Source organism: Cuculus canorus, chromosome Z, assembly GCF_017976375.1.
Source record: "Cuculus canorus isolate bCucCan1 chromosome Z, bCucCan1.pri, whole genome shotgun sequence".
Classification (NCBI taxonomy): Eukaryota; Metazoa; Chordata; class Aves; order Cuculiformes; family Cuculidae; genus Cuculus; species Cuculus canorus.
In genome coordinates, this window is record NC_071441.1 from 16,838,155 (window position 1) to 16,860,532 (window position 22,378).

At 39.7% G+C, this 22,378-nt stretch overlaps 1 protein-coding gene across 6 annotated transcripts in view; it reads left to right on the forward strand.

The window, feature by feature from the left end:
• ARHGEF28 (Rho guanine nucleotide exchange factor 28) overlaps positions 1-22,378 on the forward strand; it is a 129,061-nt gene that overhangs the window by 61,681 nt on the left and 45,002 nt on the right. For 3 of the 6 annotated variants that reach the window (XM_054053900.1, XM_054053902.1, XM_054053901.1), the window contains 9 exons: positions 9,335-9,465; positions 9,764-9,844; positions 11,128-11,429; positions 13,812-13,956; positions 15,250-15,361; positions 18,750-18,789; positions 19,355-19,478; positions 20,842-20,974; positions 21,349-21,404. In XM_054053900.1, the coding sequence (XP_053909875.1) occupies positions 9,415-9,465; positions 9,764-9,844; positions 11,128-11,429; positions 13,812-13,956; positions 15,250-15,361; positions 18,750-18,789; positions 19,355-19,478; positions 20,842-20,974; positions 21,349-21,404 (1,044 nt within the window). In that variant the 5' untranslated portion in view covers positions 9,335-9,414. Of the gene's footprint in view, positions 1-2,422; positions 2,745-9,334; positions 9,466-9,763; positions 9,845-11,127; positions 11,430-13,811; positions 13,957-15,249; positions 15,362-18,749; positions 18,790-19,354; positions 19,479-20,841; positions 20,975-21,348; positions 21,405-22,378 lie in introns of those variants that run through there. The other 3 variants (XM_054053897.1, XM_054053898.1, XM_054053899.1) reach the window with 2 other exon arrangements.

Consider the following 22,378-nt stretch of genomic DNA (forward strand, 5'->3'; position numbering starts at 1 on the left):
CAGGGAAAATTGTACTAGGTGGTTGAAAAGCTTAAGAACTGGGCCAAAAAATAGAGGATAAATGGCAGGAGTAAATTATCTGTTTTTTATGACAGCAAAAGTTTAATAGCTGGATTCTCTGAATGTTACATAATAGGGCTGCTGTTAAAAAATTATTTAACAATCCTAAACTATTCATTTGTATTAGAAGGTTCTCAATTAAGGTTACAAGTTTAGAGGAGGAAGCAAGCAATAACTAAGCAGTCAATGGAAACATTTATTCAGCATACAGAGGTCATTCAGGAAAGTAAATGTCTTGGCATGTAAAATATTTTAATGCCATTAAATACATGGGCTGCATTTCCGCATTGAGATTGTCTTGTTTAGTTCTAGTTATCCCTGCTTGGACTAAACAGAAGTCTGGGAAGGCCAGTGGGAGTGAATAAGTGTATTTGTATTGAATATAAGATGAAAAAAGCTGGAATTTATCAATACAGAGAAAAGATACATAAATGCAGATATCAAAGAAGTAAAGCAAAAGTTTACATTTATTGATGGACTTGATGATCTTTAGAGTCTTTTCCAACCCAAATGTTTCTGTGACTCTGTGCTAAAGTATAACAAAGGAATAACTACTAAAATTGAAAGGTGAGAAATTTTAAAGCCAGTGTAAAATGTACAGCTCTCTTTAAATGTAAACTGCCCTTCACCCGTTTAGCACTGCCTTTTGAATGTGTCTGAAATTAAGACTTTTATTTAGGATGGCATTAAATACATCCGTTGATCAAGAGAGCACACTTGGGTAGGGAAAATTACAGCATAGAAGGGAAATCTTTTGTGTTGGAGCAATTGGGAAGACATTTCCTAAGCAAACAAGTAATTCAACAAATATGCTCTGTCCTTTCCTTTGCTCTTGAACTGCAGCCACAATCAGAGGTAGGTAAGTGCCCTGAATGGCATGCAGGTGGGGAGGTGTATGTCAGTGCCTGCATTCCTGTGTACCCAGGGGATTTATCAATGCAATTTGAACCTGACATTGCAGGGAGTGGGGATATTTTGAAGTGGATGCTTAAAGCATGAATTTATATCCTGTCTGTATTTTCAGTCATCCATTGTCTGTTGTAATTCCCTGGAGCTGTTAATTATATATATAAATCAAAAAAAGTCTATGGGAGTGTCTAATATTTAAAGTGAAAGTCTAAGGTTTCCAGCATCTGGGTTGAATTATTCTTTTCAGGCCTAACAAAGCTGGCAGAACTTCAGTTAAGGGAAGGGCAGAACAATGATGTGTTTCAACTTTGTTTTTTGTAATTTATGAAGCGCTTGTACAATAATTATTTATCCCTGAAAACCTGATAGATATTTTTCTAATGGGTTTTGAATTAAATTTGCATTTGAATTGCATTATTTTCTTTAAACAAATACGTTGTTATCTCTGACTGAAGTGTGGAATGAGGAATCACTTGAAACATAATACAGAAGTAGCGCTGCAGACCTCAGCAGCCTGAAAAATAATTGAAGTGAAGTAAGGAATGTTAACAAGCTCAAATGTCATCATCTTCCAAAAACTGACATTTAAGCTGATCCACATTCCCTCTCCTCCTTTATGTGGAATACAAAACCACATACATTGTGGGCTAACTAAAAGAAATGTTTGGTGGAGTTGGTTAAGAAACCGTGGACATGTTATTTTTGTATTAGCTCTTGTATAGCCACATTTGAGCCTGTTTTAAAAAAAATGTAGTTTGTGTAGTGTAAAGATGTGGGGGGAAGGGATAATGAGTTCCTACTGAATACTAATTGCCTACAAGTTGTTCAGGGAGACTGTATAAGAATGGAGGATTTGTTGTAAATTAGTCACTAGCTGTATTGTGCATTGCTGTGAGGTTAGACCAGAGCTGTAAAGGTGCCAGCTCCACGAAATCTTTATGATTCACTGTCTAACTTGGTGACTGTGTGAAGGCGAAAATAATATTCAGACTAAATATTATTGGAAATAGAGCTCCTCTAATGACAGCGCAATCTTTTTTGTAACACTTAAGCTATAAGCTCACTTGAGTTCGAAAGATGAGAGCGACAGACTTTTGACTGGGTTATCACTTGTTTTCCGGCTGCAACATCCTGAGGTCTGCTGAAGATGTAAATGCTGAGAGGGATGGTATTGCTCAGTGCTCACATAGGATCCAGCAGATTGATTAATGCTCTTAGCTTACTGTTAATCTTCGGCTTCTTTAATTCCAGCATTTTGCTGTTCTTAAATTGACAGTCCTTGTAAACACCATTTTAACAAAGAGAAAAAGCTTTGAAAATGCTTGCAATAATTTCTTTATTTTTGAGACGTGTTTTCCCATTCCTTACTCCTATTGTTTTCTTTTACATCAAAATGGAAAGGTGAGTTAATGATTCATTGGTGCACAGTGACCTTTCAAATAGCTCTGGACCACGATGCAACAGCTCCTCTCGAAGCTCTCATACTTTAACCTCCTTGCTTCTGCCTTAACATTTGCAGCCTGATCTGTCTACATGCCTGGATGCCTGAAGAGAGCAAACATTTACAGCTTCTCCCTCCCCTGTCTTTAGAGGGCAATTTGATCCTTCTTTGTCCATACTCTTAGACTTGACTTGTTATTGGGAACAACAAATTGCAACTTGAGGAATCTGCTGTTTCCTTTGCTCAAAAATGGACTCAGACTCTGATTCACCTTTTAATTACTCTTGGCCTTCCTTACCTAAAATGAGGATTCGAAGAAGGGCATCCAAACCAGGTAGAAAAAGCTCTTTTCTTTTAAATTACTCTTGCTTATATAGCTCTGCCTCTTTTTCATTGTCTGGTTGTGTGCAGGTGTCTATAAACAGCTTGCATAAGGTGGATTTTCTTCCTTTCTGTCAAGTGGCTACCTCACTGTTCATTATGCTTTTGTAGATAACAGTTTTAGAATTTGTAAACTAAGAAGAAAATGTTTTCTCCAAATTTTGTACTGTTCTTTAAAATTGTTTTTATTTGTTTACTCTCTCAGGGCTTTTTTTCTTCTGGTTGTGTGTCTAGTTCTCACTGTGCAGCTCTGACACCCTGGGAGCTTACAGAATGGCACAGCAGCAGCTATAGAAAGCTTCTTATAGTTGTTTTCATTTAGGGGAAATTTTGTAATTTAAATATGCCTCAACAGCTAACGGGAATTTTTAAAAGTTATGTACAAAAATCTTAACAGAATGAAGCGGGAAATCTTTTGCTTTCTGTAGAAGAAAGCAAAAAGGTCCTTGCTTTCTTTGGTAGGAGGTCAGTTACTGTCTTTGCACAGTTAGAGATTGTCCTCCTTTATGGAGAAGCCTATGGAAGGTAAGCATTTTATGTGTTGTCAGTATGATAAAGAGAGTTTTAAGGAAGTTGAAAAGCACTATCTAGCAAATTTCTGATAGGAAGAATTATCATCGAAAGCTTTAATGAGTTTTTACTGCATTTAGAAGCCTAGAAATGAAGAGAAAGAATGGCAAAAAATGCAGTTTGTACTTCCTTCCATAAAACTGTTTTTTTTTTTTGCGTTTTAGAAGTGGGAAAAAAATAAGAGAAGTAAGATCCATTGGTGTCATTGAAGTCAGTGAGCCGGGAGGATCATGTTGTTTACATAGTCTGAGACTTTGACCTAGTTTTAGACTGAAAAATGTCTACAGAATGCACATTTTAGTGTGCAGAGCACTTTCTGATCTTTTTACTTTTATTCCTGGGGAAATCCAGTATTTCCCAAGTGCAAAGATGTTTCTGTAATGTGTATGGATGCATGTACATACAATTTGCAAAGAAAATGAAGTGGCTTGCAAGGTGCGTGACGTACGTTTTTCTGTTTCTCATGAGGACTCATTTTATCTGTAAATGCCAGCTGTGCATCCATCCTCCGTGCCACTTCTATTATTTACCTTTATATAGTTTTTTGTCTTTTTTTTTTTTTTTAATAAATACTTCACCTGTTGTACTGCATACATACTGTATACACACCTGGTGCTTGCATATTGTAGTACTGCATCTTGTTTTCCCATTGCTGTCAATAGTATATCAGCATGTATGGATTGTGTGCCCAGATGGCCATATACGTGGGGTTGTTGGAGCAAGGTGCTCTGGGTGCATTTGTGTGTTTTAGTAGTAGGGTCTAAAGGTTCTTTTTTGATTGGGGAGTTGAAATCCTGGCTATTCATGGGATGGGAGAAGTGCCTCTGCAAGAGGCCAGCAGGCTGATAATCTATGCTTATGATTTATACTTTTTTTTGGTAATACTTTAGCATGACGAGTTGTTCTTGGCATGCAGGTATGGGGCACATATCTTGCAGTTGCATTTCTATCATGCAGGATTTCAGATCCCAGTGAACAAAAGTCTCATAGAGACTGATGGAAAGTGGTGCAGGATTCTTTCTTCCCACCCATATGTCATGAAGTCGTTGTGTACCAGTGTTGGATGCTCCAGCTGATCTGGGCAGTGTCAGCCTCCTCCCTTGCCCCATGAACCAGCAGGCTGTTGGTTTCCCGGTCTGAGGTTGCTCCCCATGTGAGACAAGGTAACTGAGGTAGACCTCTGGTGGGAGACTCCAAAGTGGAGAGTCTCACACCCCATTTTGCACGATACGCATCAATGTCTTCAAATTTTAAGTTCCCTGCTTACCACAAGGTCAGCTTTTGTCCCTGCTCAGGGACATCTTGGACTGGGTGGCGAAGCCCCTGTCCTCCCTCTGAATTCCTGGGGGTCAGTGGGAGCCAAGTTCAGCCTGCATGCCTTCGAGGCCATGCATTGCAGGCTGTCTCCCTCCTGTTGAGGCTGTGTGTGCATGGCATAGTTAAAGGTTAATTAGGCTCAACAGAGAATGTGAACATGACTGTGTCTTATGATTGTGCTAAGAGGGTCGTTGAAGTTTTGTTTCTTGCTGCAAGACTCTTAATGGTATATATTTTGTTGCTTAATGTGAAATGGCTATAAGTTAGGTCTCTTCTCCCATCCCCTCAGAGGTGTTCCTAACCCTTGCACTATACAATCTTACTTGTTCAGAGGCAGTAACTCTCTGAGCTTTTCTGGAGGCTTTAACAACCTCAGGAGTGCTAAAAGTACGGGTCTCTTAACAAGTGTGCCCGGCTGTGCTGGAAGGTGTGAGCTATGTGCTGAGCTCACTTTGGAAAGAGATGTGATTTGAAACCAAGCATCCTGTATCTTGGGAAGGTGTTTTATCTTTTGTGCGATAGTATAAAATGAGACACCTACCTATTTCTGTTGTATATTCATTTATATAGTAACTAAAGTGCTTGCTTCTGGGAGGGTGGTTAGGGCTCTGAATCCCGTGTTGGAAGAGGACACTTTCTTGCAGTCCAGGTTCAGATGGCAAAGATCAAAAGTGATGAATAAGTGGTGCCTTCATCCTCAATGTTTCTTAGTTGCTGCTTTAGGAGCACATCTTTTGTATCCTGAATATGATTTCTAGCATCCAGATCCCTGATCCTCTCTGTGTAGTATATAGGAAACATAGTGCTTTAGTTTCTGCTCCATAGATTTAAGCCAGTTAAATGTTTGGCTTTATGACAACAGCACTTCAAGGGCTATCTCACTCTGACCTCTGTAACGCTGTTCTTACATACTTGCTTAATTTTGCTGTTGTGTTTAGTTGCACTGTCTGAATGAAGCACTAAGACACCTCAATTTGGTATGCAGATACCCCACTGAAATTGGTTGGATAGTCCGCATCTATAGATGAGCATGTCACTTCGGTCAGCCTCTCACTAGGTATACGTGGACTTCTTTCCACAAATCTGAGTGACCGTCTCTGGATTTAGATGAGTGTTTCTGCAATGCTGCATGACCCATGCAGTTACCCGTCTGCATTTTTCGCTGACTTCATAGCTCTGTTACTTTTAGTTACACATTAACCCTTGCTGAGGTTGCTGGGGGTAAATGTAATGAGCTGTCTGAAACTATTTACTATTTCTAGAGAATGGAATTTGTAATTTCTTTCCTGATTCTCAGCTTGGTCACCTTGACATACTTAACTTCTCTTTTGCTGTGGACTCTCTCATAAAATAAGTTTTTATTTAGATGGAAAAAAAGTCAGTATTACCTTCTAACCATTTTCCAACAGAGGTCATTCAAGGCTGTACATTTTCATATTCCAACATAAATCATAGAATCATAGAATACAAGGTTGGAAGGGACTGCAAGGATCATGTGGTCCAACCTTTCTTGACAAAAGCATTGAGTTATTGCTACAGTGATGTTATGTTTTTTTATAGTTAAAGTATTTTTATGAGCTTTTGTGCCTGGAAGAAACTGCAACCTTTTCTGTATAACTTTGATGACAGTGTGGCAGAAGATGTAGACATTTTGTGTCCAGTTATTCATTGGTCAAGGTCTTTTATTTTATCCATGTTTGGAGATTATCCTGCCCAGCACTGTGGCTTTTGTTCACCTACATCTAAATAACACATACATCTTACTGATCTGTTTACCAGGCAGATGGCAGAGAGCCACAGGCTCCGTTAAAGGAGACATGCCTTTATTTTATTCTTTTTCTGTGGCCATGGCACAGTATACAGCCAGAGTGTGGTCAGCTGTGTCAGGAGGATCAGCTTGATGTACTGTGCTTGCCAAGCTGTTTTGGTACTGGAGCCAATTTTGCTGTGTTGTATTCAGGTCACTTTTGCCTTAATAAGCATCTTGAAGTCCTTTAACAACAACTTGCAGACCTAGAACTTTTTGGGACACTTTCACTGTCAGAAAAAGCGCCAGTTTGTCCTGGCAGTCTTACCCGTCTGTCTGAATGCTTTGCTGAAATTTTGCGTCTGCAATGAAAGTACTTGTTTTGAATGTGTAGGGCAGATTTTTGGGACGTTTTGTTTGAAAACGCATTTTGTTGATACCTTCTTTCAAGCAAGGATGGCCTTGCTGTGTATTATTACTGGTACCCAGTGCAGTGTAAACTTAAGTCTATGCGGACCTGCTGCCATTTTAACGTGGTGGAAGATCTGCATATGTCCCTGTAAGACTGAGATGACTTGTAGCTAGTGAGGCAAGCTGGAGGCAATTAGTGGGGCTGTAGGAATTCAGTGTGGTGTGGATGTTTGCGATGGTTTTGTCACTTTTTAAACTACGCGAGCCTTTCCAGTGGAAATAAGTTACTAGCATGGTCAATGTGTAATTAATAAAGCTCTCCCCTGCATCCAGCAAAGTCTTGAAATACTTCTCTTGTTACAAATTCAGTGTGATGTAGTTTTCTGTTCTCACATATTTGAAATTGCGGGGGGGGGGGGATGGCGAAAGTGGGAGGAAGGAGGCACAGTGTAGGTCATACTGCAACATGAAGCCCAAAACAACCTGCTTCCTTTTGTGTGTTCATTTAAAACCTTAACAAATACTTTTAGAGATCTCACTTTTAACAACAGACTGACTACAGCATTTCCACAGAAATATATGGCATTTGGCAGTGATAATCAATAAAGATTTACCAGTGGAAAGTACTGCAGGTAGCATGTTTTATTACATTTTATTGTATTTGTGGCAGCTTCCTTCAGAAGTTGTTATTTAGGTTGTTACTCCCTTACAGCAGTCGGGACTGTTGCTGAAGTCAAGAAACTGTCCCCATGGGCTTGGGTTTACACTGTGATTTGGGAGACGCGTGCTATTTTTCAGAGGTACGCATTGAACCTTTGCAGCTTAGCACTGTAGTTGAATACTGCCCTTGCCCACTGTAGTCAGTGAGTTAATATACTAGAGGGAGGGCATGGTGGAAAAGGTAATATACATGCAAGAAGCTATGGACAACTGGAAGTTTTTTGCCTTCCTGGTTGTTGGTTTAAGACCAGCCTTTGGAAGACAAGGCTACCAGGAAGTACTGTCTGTTTTGCCAAATCTCATTTCCATATGATTTTAGCTGCCAAATTCTGATGAACTGCTGTAGAAAATAACGTTTTATACTATTTATAAGCAGCAGCTTTGGGATTTTGGTAGACACAAAGAAATGGTTTTTGGCTTTAGAGGTTTTGAAGGTGGCAGTCACTAAAATCATGTTAAGAATCTTGCAGGAGGGAAAAGCGAAAGGAGAAATGTAAGGAAATTTTTAGTGGTATGTTTTAATGATCTGCCAGGCTTAGAAAGCAAAGATTTCATAGTGCGCCATTTCTAAATGGGAATTTCTGGTTTTCTGTAAGGATAGAACTTACTGTTCTTGGGTTTTGTGAGATAGCATCTAAAAATTAAATAAAAACTGTGATGTAGCATTGCAGTTTTGGCAGTGGTTTGGGACCTTTTCTTTTAAAGGAACAAATGCCCTTGACAAGTGTATTTCTAATCTAGTGCCATGTCTTTTATAACTTTTCTCGCAATATCTGATGGCCTTAGGCATCTAAGATGAGGCTTTAAGCAACGTGATCCAGTGGAATATGTCTCTGTCCATGGCTAGAGATCTTCCAAAACCAGTTCCATTGCTGTAGGAATATAGCCTGAAGGAGGTCTTTCATGGTATCTTTTCCTTCCAGCTTTGCAGAAAATAAACTGCTGATGCAGATTAAGAAGGAATTGTTTGCATAATTTTCCATGCATTGAAGCTTTCTTTATCACATCATTCTTATGCTAGTGTATCTCAGTTCACTTCCAATGGCAATGCTTGACTTACAGCATCTCAAAATAAGGGAAACTACATTACGAACTGTGACTTTTTTTTTTTTTTTTTTTAGCCTGTTTTCACAGTCTAGAATAAGGCTGGTTTCCACTGTGTCAAATTTTGCTCTTTTTATGATCAGAAAATAACATGAAGCCTTGATTATCAGATCAAATGCTGGATTGAAGCATAGTGAGATGCAGCTTTAAGAGGAATGTGCCTGGAGGACAAAATGACAATATTTCTGTAGCTCTTGGTTAGATTTTCTGCTGCTTAAAGCCATGAAATGAAGAGCTTTTTATAATATTTGCAGTCATAAACACACAATTGAAAGCTAAACCCTAAACTTCTGTTAATGATTTCTGATGAAACTCCTAATTTCTTATTTCAGTAGAAAGGGATATCAGATGCAGTTTTCATCCCAAACATCTTTTTCAGAGGTCAAACTATGTTTGATTGGTGTCACTCTGTAAAAGTACTATCAGTATTTTTTTATTTATATCTTTTCTAAAATTTTGTTGCCTTTCTTTTTTTTCTCCTTTTAAAGAACACTAGTTTGCTTTACTGGTTTAAGTTTTATGTTGCTCTCAGTAGGTGGAATGCTTTAGGAGAGTAATCATTTGCCAGTAATTTAACAGTATTCTGTTCATATAATATATTAGTGTATAGGCCAGAATCATATATATTTCATCCCAGATTTCATGGTGTATTTTCCACGTACTCTTTTTTCCAGAGCAGAGACACTCTACCCTTGATATTCTCAGGAAACTCAAGGCTCCACCTGCTTTCTTTGCTGCAACCAGACTTTCTGCCATGCTGAGTGAAAGTGATGAAGTATATGCAAACTGCATGGTAGTAGATCAGGTAAGCTTATGTTTCAACTTTTGGCAATTTTTTTATCATCATCTGTTAAAGTAACTTACTTCTGCAATAGTAGCATCTTCTGGATCTCACAGCAGTGATGTGTAGCCAGTTAGTAAAGCTCTGAAATAAAAATAGTAATACCTTACTCATCTCAGCCGTATTTTGTGACCCATTTCTTATGTTATTTTCGAACAGATTCAGTTGATAATAGGAAATATTCTTCCTAATTTGCAGGCAAAATCTAAGGCAGCTCTTTTTTTTTTTTTTTTTTTTTTTTTCATTCTTTCAAAAACTTAAGCCACTGCATTCACTGCAGATACACCTCATTGCAACAGATGAGATGGAATTTCAGTCAGAGGCCAGTGTGTTCCAAATGCATGTAAGTTTATGGAGAAATGCATGAAGTAATGATCTAGGAATGAGCAACTGGCAGAGCACTTTATATGCATTCTGTGAACGCTTGGTTTTGACAATGCCAGGCTGTAAGGACAGAGCTGCAGAAGTGAAGCAGTTACGTATGCAGATGTTGAACTTGCGTATATTGCTGGAAGGTCCTTCAGCTTGGATTACTGACCTTTGCTCAATATGTAGGCACACTTAGCTTTGTTGAATTGCTGATTTGGGCCAAATCCTCCCTTGAGCACCATGCAGCATGAGCCAGAACAGCTGCTGAAGGAGGTCCCTCTGCTGTCGAGGGGAAATGCTGCATGGGCAGGAATTACTTTGAAGGGAGGAACAGCTGTCTAAGGCCTGGGAGAAGCATTTTACCTTTGTGCAACTGATCTGCCCAATGCAACAGAAGTACTTCCAGAGCTGCCTGTGCTGTATCTCAGAATGCAAATATGGTCTGCTGTAACAATGCCAGCAGTGCTTTCTCTTTCACTAATAGAAACATTATTACAGTGGGGGTGAAAACACACTTCAAGTGGCACTGGAGAGGAGGAAGTCAGCAATCTGAAAGACCAAGGCCTTGGAGACACTTGAGATCTTTCTTCTTGCTTTTATACAGGTGCTTTTTGGAGGCTGAGTGTTTTCACTGTCTGTGTGACTTTTAAGTATTATTCAGCGTCTAAATAGATGACAGTACATCTAGCTAAAAGACTAACAATAAACTGTATTTTAGTATCTTCTACAGAGCCAACAGGGTAATTCAGCTTTAGTTGCACAAAGAATTATTTGTTACCAGGATCTAAATTCTAATCCCTGTATCTGAGTATACATAATTCCCAAGTCCATACCTGTCACTGTGCAAGAGAAGGGGTGCCTTATGCCAAAAATTGCTTAATAGCAAAAACCAAAGATTCCTTTTCCTTCCTGCCCTGAAGAACATCTGCTCCAGGTCATGTATATTTGTCTCAAAGCTTAGAAAATTGGTGTTGGAAAATTAAAAATGCATGATGTGTAGGCTGATTTTTCCAAATTAAATTGCATGGTGTTTGGATTCTCCTCCATATGTCTCCCATACTAATGTATTTGCATTTTTTTTTGCTTGACTAAAGGATTTTTTAAACTTGCCTTCAATTCATGTGCTGTAAAAAGTAGCGGGGGAAAAAAAAGGCAAAACATATAACCATAAATAAAATGGCAAACTAATCTGGTCTTTATTTCCTGACAATACCTCTTGTTACTGCCTCTTTAGCAGCATTCATTTTTTCTCTGCAGGCTGGAGATTTAAAGACTAACTACATTCATGAAGATGGTGTTAGCAATCAAACATGTCTAAATCCCACCAACTCAATCCCAATGGCTAAGAGCTCGTCATCTCCCTCCCTTGAAGAAAATGACCAATATACATATGTTGCAGATGAAGGCAATCAAAGGCCAGTGAAAAGTGAAAAATACGCAGGTTTAAGTCACACCGTTTCACTGTCTGATCCATATAGAGCGGATTCATACCTGCCATTCAAGACCCACGGATTTATTAAGGATCGGGGACAACTTTATGCTGACATGAAAAGAAGAAGGTATGGAATAGACATGATGATATATCCAGAATAAAGAATTTTTATGATAGTCTTTTATTTCAAAAGATGAGGCAGAATCTGGAGTAATAAATAGTAAAGTAAAATCACTCTTTTCAATCACTGATATTTAAATTGTCTTAATGATCTGTTTTCATAAAATAATTATGAAGACATTTTTAAAAAATTAAACATGTCCTCTAAGCAAATTAACTCATAATACAGATTTATAGTCTTATATCTTTTTTCTTGTATGTACTTGAAAAAAACCAAAAAATAAATCAGCTAGTCACTGTTAAGAGTTTCCATTGTGATGTTTTTGTCAGAAACCATAATTTTACCATAGGGTTCCGCTATTATATTTTCCATTAAGAAAATAGTCCAAAATCTGCTGTACTCCTTAGGAATCTTTCCATTCTTTGCACTGGCCTGTGGAAGGACCAACTTAATGCTGATTGTATATGTTTTTTTTACTTCAAAAGAAACAGTGCAGAGTACAGCTTGCATGTCTGGTAGGTTCAGCTTGTTTTCTGCTCTTTTGCTGGTGCACAGGGCAACAGAGCCAGATGCCTGAGGACCTTCCTCCAGATGGCTTTAGGTTATGCTGGGAACTGGGTGGCTTCAGGGGTGGAGAGAGCTGTGAATATGAAACAATAAATTTTGTTGATAAAAGGCTTCATTGCTTCTTTGGATAGAATCATCATGAAATCAGGTCATACTGATACAGGAAGAAATTTGGTTCTGTCTCCCACCTTTCGAGAGTGTTTGGACTAGTCGGAGGTAGCGTGTCAGATCTATGTAAGAACAGTAAGGAAGCAGTAGTGTTTGTCTGTTGTTGATAATAGTGGGCAATAACTTTTACTCTACCTTGTTTTTGAGTTTCTTATACAGCTATAAAGACCCTCTAGGAGGACTCTTTTAACACACATAAGACATCAGATGTTAGATTAAGAGTTGGTCTTCCCCGAACCTATCACCTTAACTACAGGGGTATCCTGTGGATTACTATAAATAATCTTCTTCTGCCTCTGTATTGTAAACATTTTTCTCCTATACATTTTTAGATACGCTCTAAGACCTAGGTCAGGTACCTATAAATGAGCTTTAAGGGCTTATATGAATTTCCAGAGACATATGTTTGACCTTAATATGTCAACTGCGAGTTGTCAAAATACTCTACATAAAGTAAGACTATTAGTATGTAATTCCAGCAGCACCTTCCTTCAAGTATCTGAGATGACATGCAATTTACTTAGCAGATCTGTAAACCAGCTTTTTATGTGAGAAAAATTCCCTGGGTAAGTTACTCCCAGTGAGACATGCATGCTTGTTTGTTGAAATAGACATGTATTGCTTTTCGAGTTTCATGTGCTGCTTACCAAGAAACATTGTCAAAGGGCAAATCTATCCATACTGTCAAAAACTACTTCCTTACTGCACTTCTGGAGACCCTCTTTCACAAAGTGAATTGTGGTATGTAAAGGAGTTGTGCTATTAGTCCTGGTAGGAACTCTGGCTATTTAGAAATACCACACATAATTTAAAGTTTTATGTTGTAAGGCTGGAATGTTATTGCAAGCAGTGAACTGTTCCTTCCAGTCACTTTGATTAAGAGACCATGAACTTGCACTTGCAGCTAATGGGACCCATCCTGAGAAACCTTGGTACTGCTCAGAAACCTTACTGCACTCTCCTGCTCAGGAACCCTTGCCAATCAAGTAGTCTCTACGTATTTGGGGAATTGATTTAGACAGAGATTTTTCAGTCTGTTTGTAGTCCTGTATGTTTTTAAGTTTGTATCTTTTGAAATGTGTCATAAAATATCTCGACCTTCCGTCATCTCTCCTGATAGTTTAATCTTCCATCCTTCATCAAGACACAGATGTAGAAAAATAGATGTCTGTGAATAGCCAAATCATATCTTTCAAATACAAACATACCCTAAATATCCATGTATACCCACAGATCTTAATAGTGAAATCTAAGCTAGTTGTCTCAGTTTTCCTTGTCCTCTGTATAGAAAAGCAGGTACATGTGTGGAACCAAACATCCTGTTTTAAGTGAGATGCTGAGCATGGGTCTGAAAATCATCCTCCAGAGGTGGCTGACTGTGGTGGGAGTCTGCATGATTGTGGACAAAGAAAATGCCTGTACTACAGATCCACCAAGATGGATCAGATGAGTCCTGTACAGAGTGACTGAGTACCTTGACTACGTGACTGCAGACCTGAGAGGAGACTCAGGGCAGGACTTATCTGATATAATTGTGGTGGTTTGGGTTGTTACTGGTCAGAGGATATGGCAGTATCTTTGCTTGTTGCACTAAGGTTGAGATGGATTGTTCCTAGATTTCATGAAAATTAAAGAATTCATTGTCTACTTCAGTTCAAGCCTCGATGACCTTGAAGTAGATGGTGGAAGTGGACGTGTTCCAGACATGTCCCATGCTCACTGTGCTCCTCTTGGCTCTTCAGAGACGATGGCTTGTAGCAGAGATGGATTAGACTTATCTCGCAGTCTGCAGCCCAAGGTATTTCATACTATCTTGGTTGGCATTATGTTCCTTTGAAGTAAATGACTGAAAACATGTAAGAAACATCTGAATCTAAAAGGAAAAAATGAGTTCCTGGTTGGCAGAGCTTGTCCGTCTAGAGCTGGAGCTTCTCAGTTGTGTCCAGACTCAACCACCATGGAAACAGTCCATCAGATATTCACTTCTGCTTTGAAAAAGCATCGTTTATCAGAAGCATTTCAAAGGACATATCTCAAGTTCAGTGAGTCAACATTTTCTAAACAAAATATGAAGGAGTGAGGAAATGTTTAACCAACTGTAGTTATGTGAAAGGGTGACAGCTTTGTAGAGTGTGAAACCAGACTGATCCTGTTTAAAAAAAAAATATTGCTAGACTGAGGGAAATTCAGATGGGTTTTGTGCATTGACCAATGCAAATCTCTCCTTTTCGTTATGATTTTCTGAAGTATCCTGACTACATTAAATTTCACTAGGTCCTGGTGCTATTTCTGAGATCTTTAGACACATATGTAGACCTTTTTTTATTTGTAGGGGTTCTTTATGTTTTTATTAGACAGACATTGCCATTGTAGAGCTTTATCTGGTCTTCAGCAAATGATTACATGAAGGGGGAAAGAGTCCAGCAGAAACACTGAATTCTGTTAAGGCTACTTTTAAAAACAGTAAGGTAAGTGGTTTAGGAGTAGTGGTTTAGGCTGTGTTGAAATGTGAATGATACATCAAAAATCAGGGGGTTTCCTTTCAAGCCTTACCATTAATATATTTGAGGATGGGAAATATTTTCACACACAATAGGAAAAAAAAAGAACGAGAGGAAGGAGAAAGAGGCTAGCTCTTCTCTTTGGCAACTCTAACCTCAGTAATTGCTGAGGCAAGGCAACAGTCTACATGGCATATTCTTGGAGGATTAAAAGTGCTGAGATTAATGGCTCCTTTGATAAAAGAAGCTAGCTTGGTCATCAGATATAATGACTAACAACATTGTTTGGATGACAGTTGCCCCCAGGCTGGAAAAGAGTGTAAGCCTTCTCTTAGTCTCTTAGTCTAACTTGCACCTACAAATTATTTCCTGTAATATACAAAAATTTATCGTGGGGGAAGTATGACAGACTTCCCAAGAATTCAAGTGAAATTGTCAAAAACTACTTCAACTTAGAATTTTAATGAAGCCAAGAAAATGTATGCATGTAGTCAGCCATCTCACTTTCAGAAATTCTGTCGCTGGTTTTGTTTCTGTCATTGATGAGTTTCAGAATGACACAAGTTTTAATTTGCTACAATTTCTTGTAGGAGTGCACAATATCTGGGACTCGGTCACGCTCCTATTCCTGCTCCTCGCCCAAAGGTTTGTTAGGAAGGCCTCGCATTCCTCAGGACTTTGCAGATGGGAATCTGAATGAAGGTCAGTGCTCTGGCTTTGCACCTGCACATCGTCATGCCATGCCCACCTGCTGTAGACCCAGCGTAGACTGCTTTATTCAGGTCTGTCCTGTACACAGATCTCATCAACGCATGTGAAAGCAGGGTTCAGTTGCCTTTGGGTACCGCGACCATCATCCCTTGCTCTTGTCCCATCTATTGCTTCATCACGCCCTCCCCTGATACAGCAGCAGATCCTTGGGAGGGCACACAAACTGGGAGAGGGTTAGTCAGCAAACGTAACACAGGCAAGGGCAGTCATCTTCTTTTAAGAAGATTCTTACCCGAGCCTTCTGCTGAGTGCCCAGCAGAGACTGCATGGAAGCTCAGGATAACATGGGAGAGGTGTCAAAGAGGACAGATGACCCCAGCTTCCTGAAGATCCCAGGGAATCTCTGAAACATTGGTCGGCCATTGTAATCTCCACAGACTAGGGAGCAGACCCCACCTTCTCTGTCAAGTCGAGAGAGATGGCTCTGCAACAACCTCGTAATTTTTTACAAATTGTTTCTACTGTGCTTTATTTCTAGACACATAGTTCCACATTGAGAAGACAACCCACACTTACACAACAAGGGTATGGGTTATATTTGAAAATCATGCAAAGCTTGAAATACAAATAACTGCGCTTTTCATATGGATCACAGAACTTAAAAAAACATTTGCATTTAAGGAGGCTTGGTCTCTGTCCCTATGACCCTGCCATTGCCATACTTCCCACTTGTTTCTCCCTCCAGTATACCTTTAGCTTTCACTAGTCCTTGAGGAAGAGGCAGGACTTGTGAGTTACAGTGAACCAGATGAGATGGACCACCAGAGAAGTTGTGAATTCTCTGTGATTGGAAGTGTTCAAGGTCAGCTTCAATGGGACTTTGAACAATCTTATCTTGTGCAAGATGTCCCTGCCTGTTTCAGGGACGTTGGACTAGGTGATCTTTGAAGGCCCTTTACAGCCTAAACCATTCTGTGGTTCTATGACATTGAATGCGAAAACACACAAAAAGTTGTGGAAATGTTATTGTTAACTTTGAAACTAGTTAACTAATTCAAAAGCTGCTGGAAAGGCAAGGTGGAGAAAGCTGATGGGCAGACATACAATGACTGCAGGCATTATTTTTTCGTCAAGAAACTATTAAACAGTGCAGCAAATAACTTGTTTGTGGTTGCTCAAATTCATTCTAAGATTTCACGTCTCCTTGTGAGGAATATATACTGCAGCCTGCAGCAGGCAGCTGTGTTGTATTTTCCCACATCACTTAACCTATTTGTAATGATTTGTATCCAACAGATTAGGTGAGAAGTCTTTGACAAAACAAAGCAGAAGAGAAAGAGGGAAGTGTGTCACAGAAGTAGAGGATGGCAGGTCAGCAAAGCCCTGTGGTGTATGCTTAAAGTTGAACAGAATTCCTTTGACTCTGCACCTAAGGGACCTTTGGTGTCACAGCCTGTTAAGCTTAATCCAGATGCCATTACCTGTTCTAATGTGGTCTGGGCTTAGGCTCGTGTCCCGTTCATTCTTTCTTCCCTTCCTCTTGCGACAGTCAGTGGCAGACCTTTACCTGTCTTGTGGAGAGGGTAGAAACCCTTTCCTGTCCATGCTTTGGAAACAGGTTGTTCTGTATCCTGTACTGCAGGTGTGGTGTGCTGCTGGGAAAGCAGGTGGTGGTCTGCTGAGTTTCCTTCTGGTGCTTCCCTGACACTAGCACCTCCTGCCTTGTCCCTTCCTTGCCAGCATTTCACAAGGATGGATCACTGAACAGTGTTTGGCAGCTGGCAGTGGTGATTACTGTGTGAGGCAGGCCCAACTGTGATGGCTTTGAACAGTCACATGTAGGTATGAGACTAGCCCAAGAGCTTGATCCAAGAAGCTAGGTCAGATAGTTCATCCTGGTCTCTGTGAGCTGTAGTGGGATTGTGTTGGGGTCTGTGCACTGGAGAACTGTCCCTTCCCCTCTCCGCAGCTTCAAGGACTTTGGACATTTCACTCAGGGCTTAGCTGTGCAGGAGAGAGGTGCGGCTGACCTTGTATGTTGCAATGAAAAGTAAGCCAAAGCAGAACAATGCGTGATGGCAACAGGATGGTTTTATCACACAAAATACGAGAAAAAATGTGGGAAATGACAGTCCATTTCTGACTGAAGCTTTTAATTGTGCTCTGGTTTAAAACAACTAGCTACTTTTATTTGAGAAGGTATTGCCAGGCTGTAGTAGTAAAGGATTTGTCCCCGCTCATGTAGATGGTGTGCTCATGAACAGTGGTCGATGTGCTTTATGACCACTGTTATGACACTTTATGACCTCCTTTAGGCTCTTTCACTTTCTAAGTCAGTGTCTCTGCCTACTACCCTTGTAGTAAGTACCTCAGTGCCAGCTGCTGGCACTGTTTTGCATGAGGCTGTCTTTGTCTCCCATGGGTACCTGGCCTTCGTTTCTTCTGAAAGCATCCAGAGGCACAGGTTGTGCCTGGCTGCTAACTGAAATGCCCTCTTAGTCTTGCTGTGTCTGTGGTAAATATTCTGCCTCTCACTAAGCTGAAGTCTTACGTTTGTCTGAAAACAAGCTGATTCAGCAAAGTGTCTTGAGGTTTCTGTCCTACTTTAATGTATGCATCGTCTGATGGTTTCACTTCGGCAGGTGTTTAAGTGTCTGTCTAAACCATACCTTTGGTAGCTTTGCAAAATATGTCTGCAAAATAGAATGGCTTCTAATTTGGAAATGTTACAGTGGTATCTACAGGGTTTTTTTAATTATTATTCCAAATTAATCCAACTGAATTATTTATCATTTATTTTTGTTTTTACACACTCTGTTGAGAATTGTCTCCTTGAGTTTCCTCTACTGTTCCAGGATCTAAATTGTAACACATTACACATCCTCTGCAGTACATACACTAGAAATATTCCCCTTTAGGTAGACTGATTTTTTTGATACTATAGATAAAGCTGCGTAAGACACGGCTTTTTTTTTGTTTGTTCGTTTGTTTGGTTTTGTTTATTTTTTTGCAAATGTTAGAAGAATGTCATTAAGGTATTTTACAACAAATTATGTAAAAAGCAAAATGAAATGTGAATCATTCAAATCCGTTCAGAAAAATAAATTTTTTTTTTATTATTAAAATCAGATTGTTTGCAGACACTGGTATTCACTGATAGCCATATGGGTTCTGGTAGATTCTGTCAACTAAACAAAGCTTAATAGGCAGAGGTCTTAGGAAAAGCTGCTTGTAATGTATGTATCTTTTTGCTTTCCTGGTTTTCAAATGACATTGCAAGTCCTTACTGACATGCTTATGGCCTGGTGGAGGTCGTGGGTTTCAAATCAACCTGACGACCTTGCAGTCTGAGTGCCCCGTAACTGTTTATGTCTTGCAGAGCGAGCTTACAGTCTGCCTGAGCAGTCACGACAGAAAAGGTACGAGTACTTTTCACACCAGTGTTTTGAGATGCCGGAAGCAGATCTATGCAAGAATGCCATCTAGGGAGCAGAGTGGGGAAAAGACCTTGACACCCCTTGTACCTCTCGCAGGGGATTTTTTAGCAGTGATTTAAGGCAGTGCTGCCTACCCTGGAGGTCTGTAAGCCCATGTGTAAACCCTTTGCTGACCTCTGTGCTATACCTAATGCTCACATCCTGCAATGGAGATTTGCTGTTCACCACTGTGCGGCGTAGACAGTAGGCATGCGCTCCTATTTGCTGTAGAAGCTCCTATCCACTGTACGGACATCCACAACAAAGGAGCTTTTGATAGCAGCCATGTTCTAGGCAAGCTTGTAACACATTGCACATTCAGAATGCTCCATGGGCTTGTGTTACCTCTTTTTATAAAGAGGGATTGCAGTCTTTAATAACGTCTGGTAAACCCACAATAAAACATGTAATTCTAAATGTTAGGTGAAACAAGCACCATAAAGATTCTGCTCTGTTTTAGGGGAATGTTCCAACTGGAGTGAGTTTTTTTTACTGATCTCTGGTTTAGGTTTCAGGAGGAAGAATGGAATAAATACATTGTACCCTCAAAAAATGAGTCTGAAAAATGTAAAGTGAGTCGGACTTTCAGCTTCTTGATGAACAGAATGGCCAGCACACGGAATAAGTGCAAGGTAATTTGGGATTTATGTCTATATTATCATGTAAAATTGTGTCACTGCAATTAAATGAATTATAGATGAGAATCTAAATTTTAAGTAAAGATAAGAGCATTTTTTATTACAAAACCATAAAAGTAATAGGAAGAAACTTGTATCTCTGTTTTTTAATTTTTGAAACATATGCAGAATACCATGAAATGACCTTCGTATTGAAAACCAGCTTTCCTGATAAACAGTAGCCCTAGCTGAACAATTATCAGTTATTTCCTTTGCTATGTTTTAGATGTTATTAATAATCTCATTTGACAAATTAGCCAAAGCTTAAATGTATTCATTTCCTTTAAAAAACGTTATTCTTTGTTAAATAGAATTAAGAGGCATGGGCCTGTTCTTGCAGTTACTCTCAATAAGTACACGAGTCTGTAACTTCTTCTCTGTCACGTAATCAGCTGGATTTGCCTCACTTGAAGTTGATGGGAGTTTTTGAATGAGTAAATACTCTTTAAAGAGTTGCCAGTTTGGGGCCTGTGGAGTCAAACGTACGTACTATGAAAGGTAGATTATAACATTTGAGGTCTAATTTTGAGACATCTGAAATTCAGAGTAACTGCATCAGCTAGCAACTTGAGAGGTGAATTTGGCCTACAAGATCTTTCTGGCTGGCCGCCTGGCAGTTTTGTGGGCTTTCTAGTATGCCCTCCCATGCCCCAGGATATCTGAACGTAAGTAGATGTGAGGATGGTTGGCTGAGCAGTATCTTCACAAGTGACAGAACTGACTGAGACATGCGTGCCCAGTCCAGCAGTCATACATAAGCCTGTGTCTTCAAGAATAACTGTCAGGGCAGCTCAGGGAAATGTATACTCAAGGAGTACTGTAAAAGTGGGCATAATTTATTAAATTCTCATTAGACTCATTAAAAATAGGTTATTTCTAATGTCTTTTAAGATCTAAAGGCAAGTCTTCTAAATTTACTTAACTGCAACTTTAGCTGAAGAGAGGCATGAGTTTGCATAGATGCGTCATGGAGGTGTAGGCACTGAGATTTGTTTGTATGTACAGTGAGTTAATGAGACTTCTTAAATCTTATTTTCTGTCTCTTTGCATTTTGCAGCTTTATAAATCTGTTTCTGCCAGTCTTCCTTGATAAGGCTTCCTGGCTTAGCTGGCAGCGGAAGCCTCCATCATTCTAGGACTTCAAAGGTGTTGGGTGTCATAATAGAGTACACTGTTCTAAGTCTTCCAGGGAATAAATGTTTTAGAATAATTTACTCTTAAAAGGGAACGTTTAAGTGTTTTTAAGAGTGAATCAATTTATCTTCTTTCCTAATGGCCCTTTTTAAACTTTTTTCCTGTCTCTGCTGTGGGGATGAAGACAAAAAATAGAGATACCAAAGATAAAGAGAAACTGAATAAGCACAATTTTACAAATGGGACCTTCTCAGGAGTTATCCCCTGTATGGCTTGTGAAAAGGCTCTCCTAGGAAAGGAGTCGCTGCAGTGCTCCCGTAAGTAGTTGCTGGCTTTTGTGTGTGGCCTTACAGTGTTCTGAATGTTGTTTTGGCATCCTGGTTCAGTGTCTTGTTTCAAGATGAAACCTTGCCTAGTTTTGGATGTACCTCATTTACATAACAGCTGAGGTTGGCAAGGCAGCAGGAGGAAGGACAGTAGGGGACGGCTTCAGAAGGGACCATGACCTTCTCCTAGCTCCAGCACATTAGACAGACTCCTTCCTAGCCAGGGGCTGTAGCATCAAAGCATCTCAAGGGCCATTTTAGTAAGTGGACATGGAGGGGAGAAAAAAGTGAAACCTCAGAGTAACATTTTTCCTGGGCTGGGGACCCTATTTGGCACCAGGCTTGAAATGTGCCTTCTCTTTCAGATTGCAACGTAATTGTGCATAAGAACTGCAAAGAGTGTGCTCCTGTGTGCGCCAAGGTAATTTCCTATACTGCACAGTTCTCACTGGACCATATCTGTTTTCCAAGGGGTCTAGAAATGTCATGATGGAAAAAGGCAAGTACACGCAGCCTGCCCAGACCCAGTGTCTTTGTGCAAAGGGCTGCAAGGATTTAAAAATACCTAATGTGAGTAGCAGAGCAAACACTGTGCTTGAACAACTGGTTTTAGAAGAAGGTAAAAAATGAGTATAAAGAGATAATTGTATTTTTGAAGAATTGCAAGGTCAAATTATAAAATGTTGTGCCTGGTGGGATACAGAAAAGGATTGAAAAGAAAGATTCCTTGAAACCACAGATATCCCCTTTTGTAGGAAGAGTGATCCCATATGTTTGGAATGATGGAAAGCAGAGATGGAAGGGACTTCAAGAGGCAACCTATTCCACCTTCTTACCTTCAGGCAGGCTGACCTCTAAGTAGCAATTTGGGCAGATATTTGGCTGACCTGTGCTGGAAGATCTCAAGGAGGGGATTCCAGAGCCTGTCTAGGCAGTCACTCCCAGTATTCAGCTGCCACGGCAGACAGGGCAAAATCAAGGATGGAGTTGGTGGATACTGTCTCCTTTTAAATAGGAAACTGGGCATGGTGAGTTTCCCATGACAAAGAAGTTGCTTCAAAAAATAGGTATGGTAAGGCTTGTCCTCTCATGGAATAAAATGTGACTTGTGGAAAAGCATGCCATAGTAATACAGGACTTCTTTTCATGTAAGTGGAGTATTTTTCTGGTGTAGCTAGGTTGTGGTAGTTTGCAGGGGGAACATGTTTCAATACAGACTCTTCAGGGTAAACAGGCCTTAAACTGGACATAAATCAGTTATTTTTATTTTGGTTACAGCTATTGTGTCATAGCTTTGCACAAATTTCTGGGCAACTTTAGGGCATTAGGACAGATGAACTGGTAGTTTTATTTACTGTGACTAGTGGGTTATTTGTCAAGAGGAGATGAGCTCTT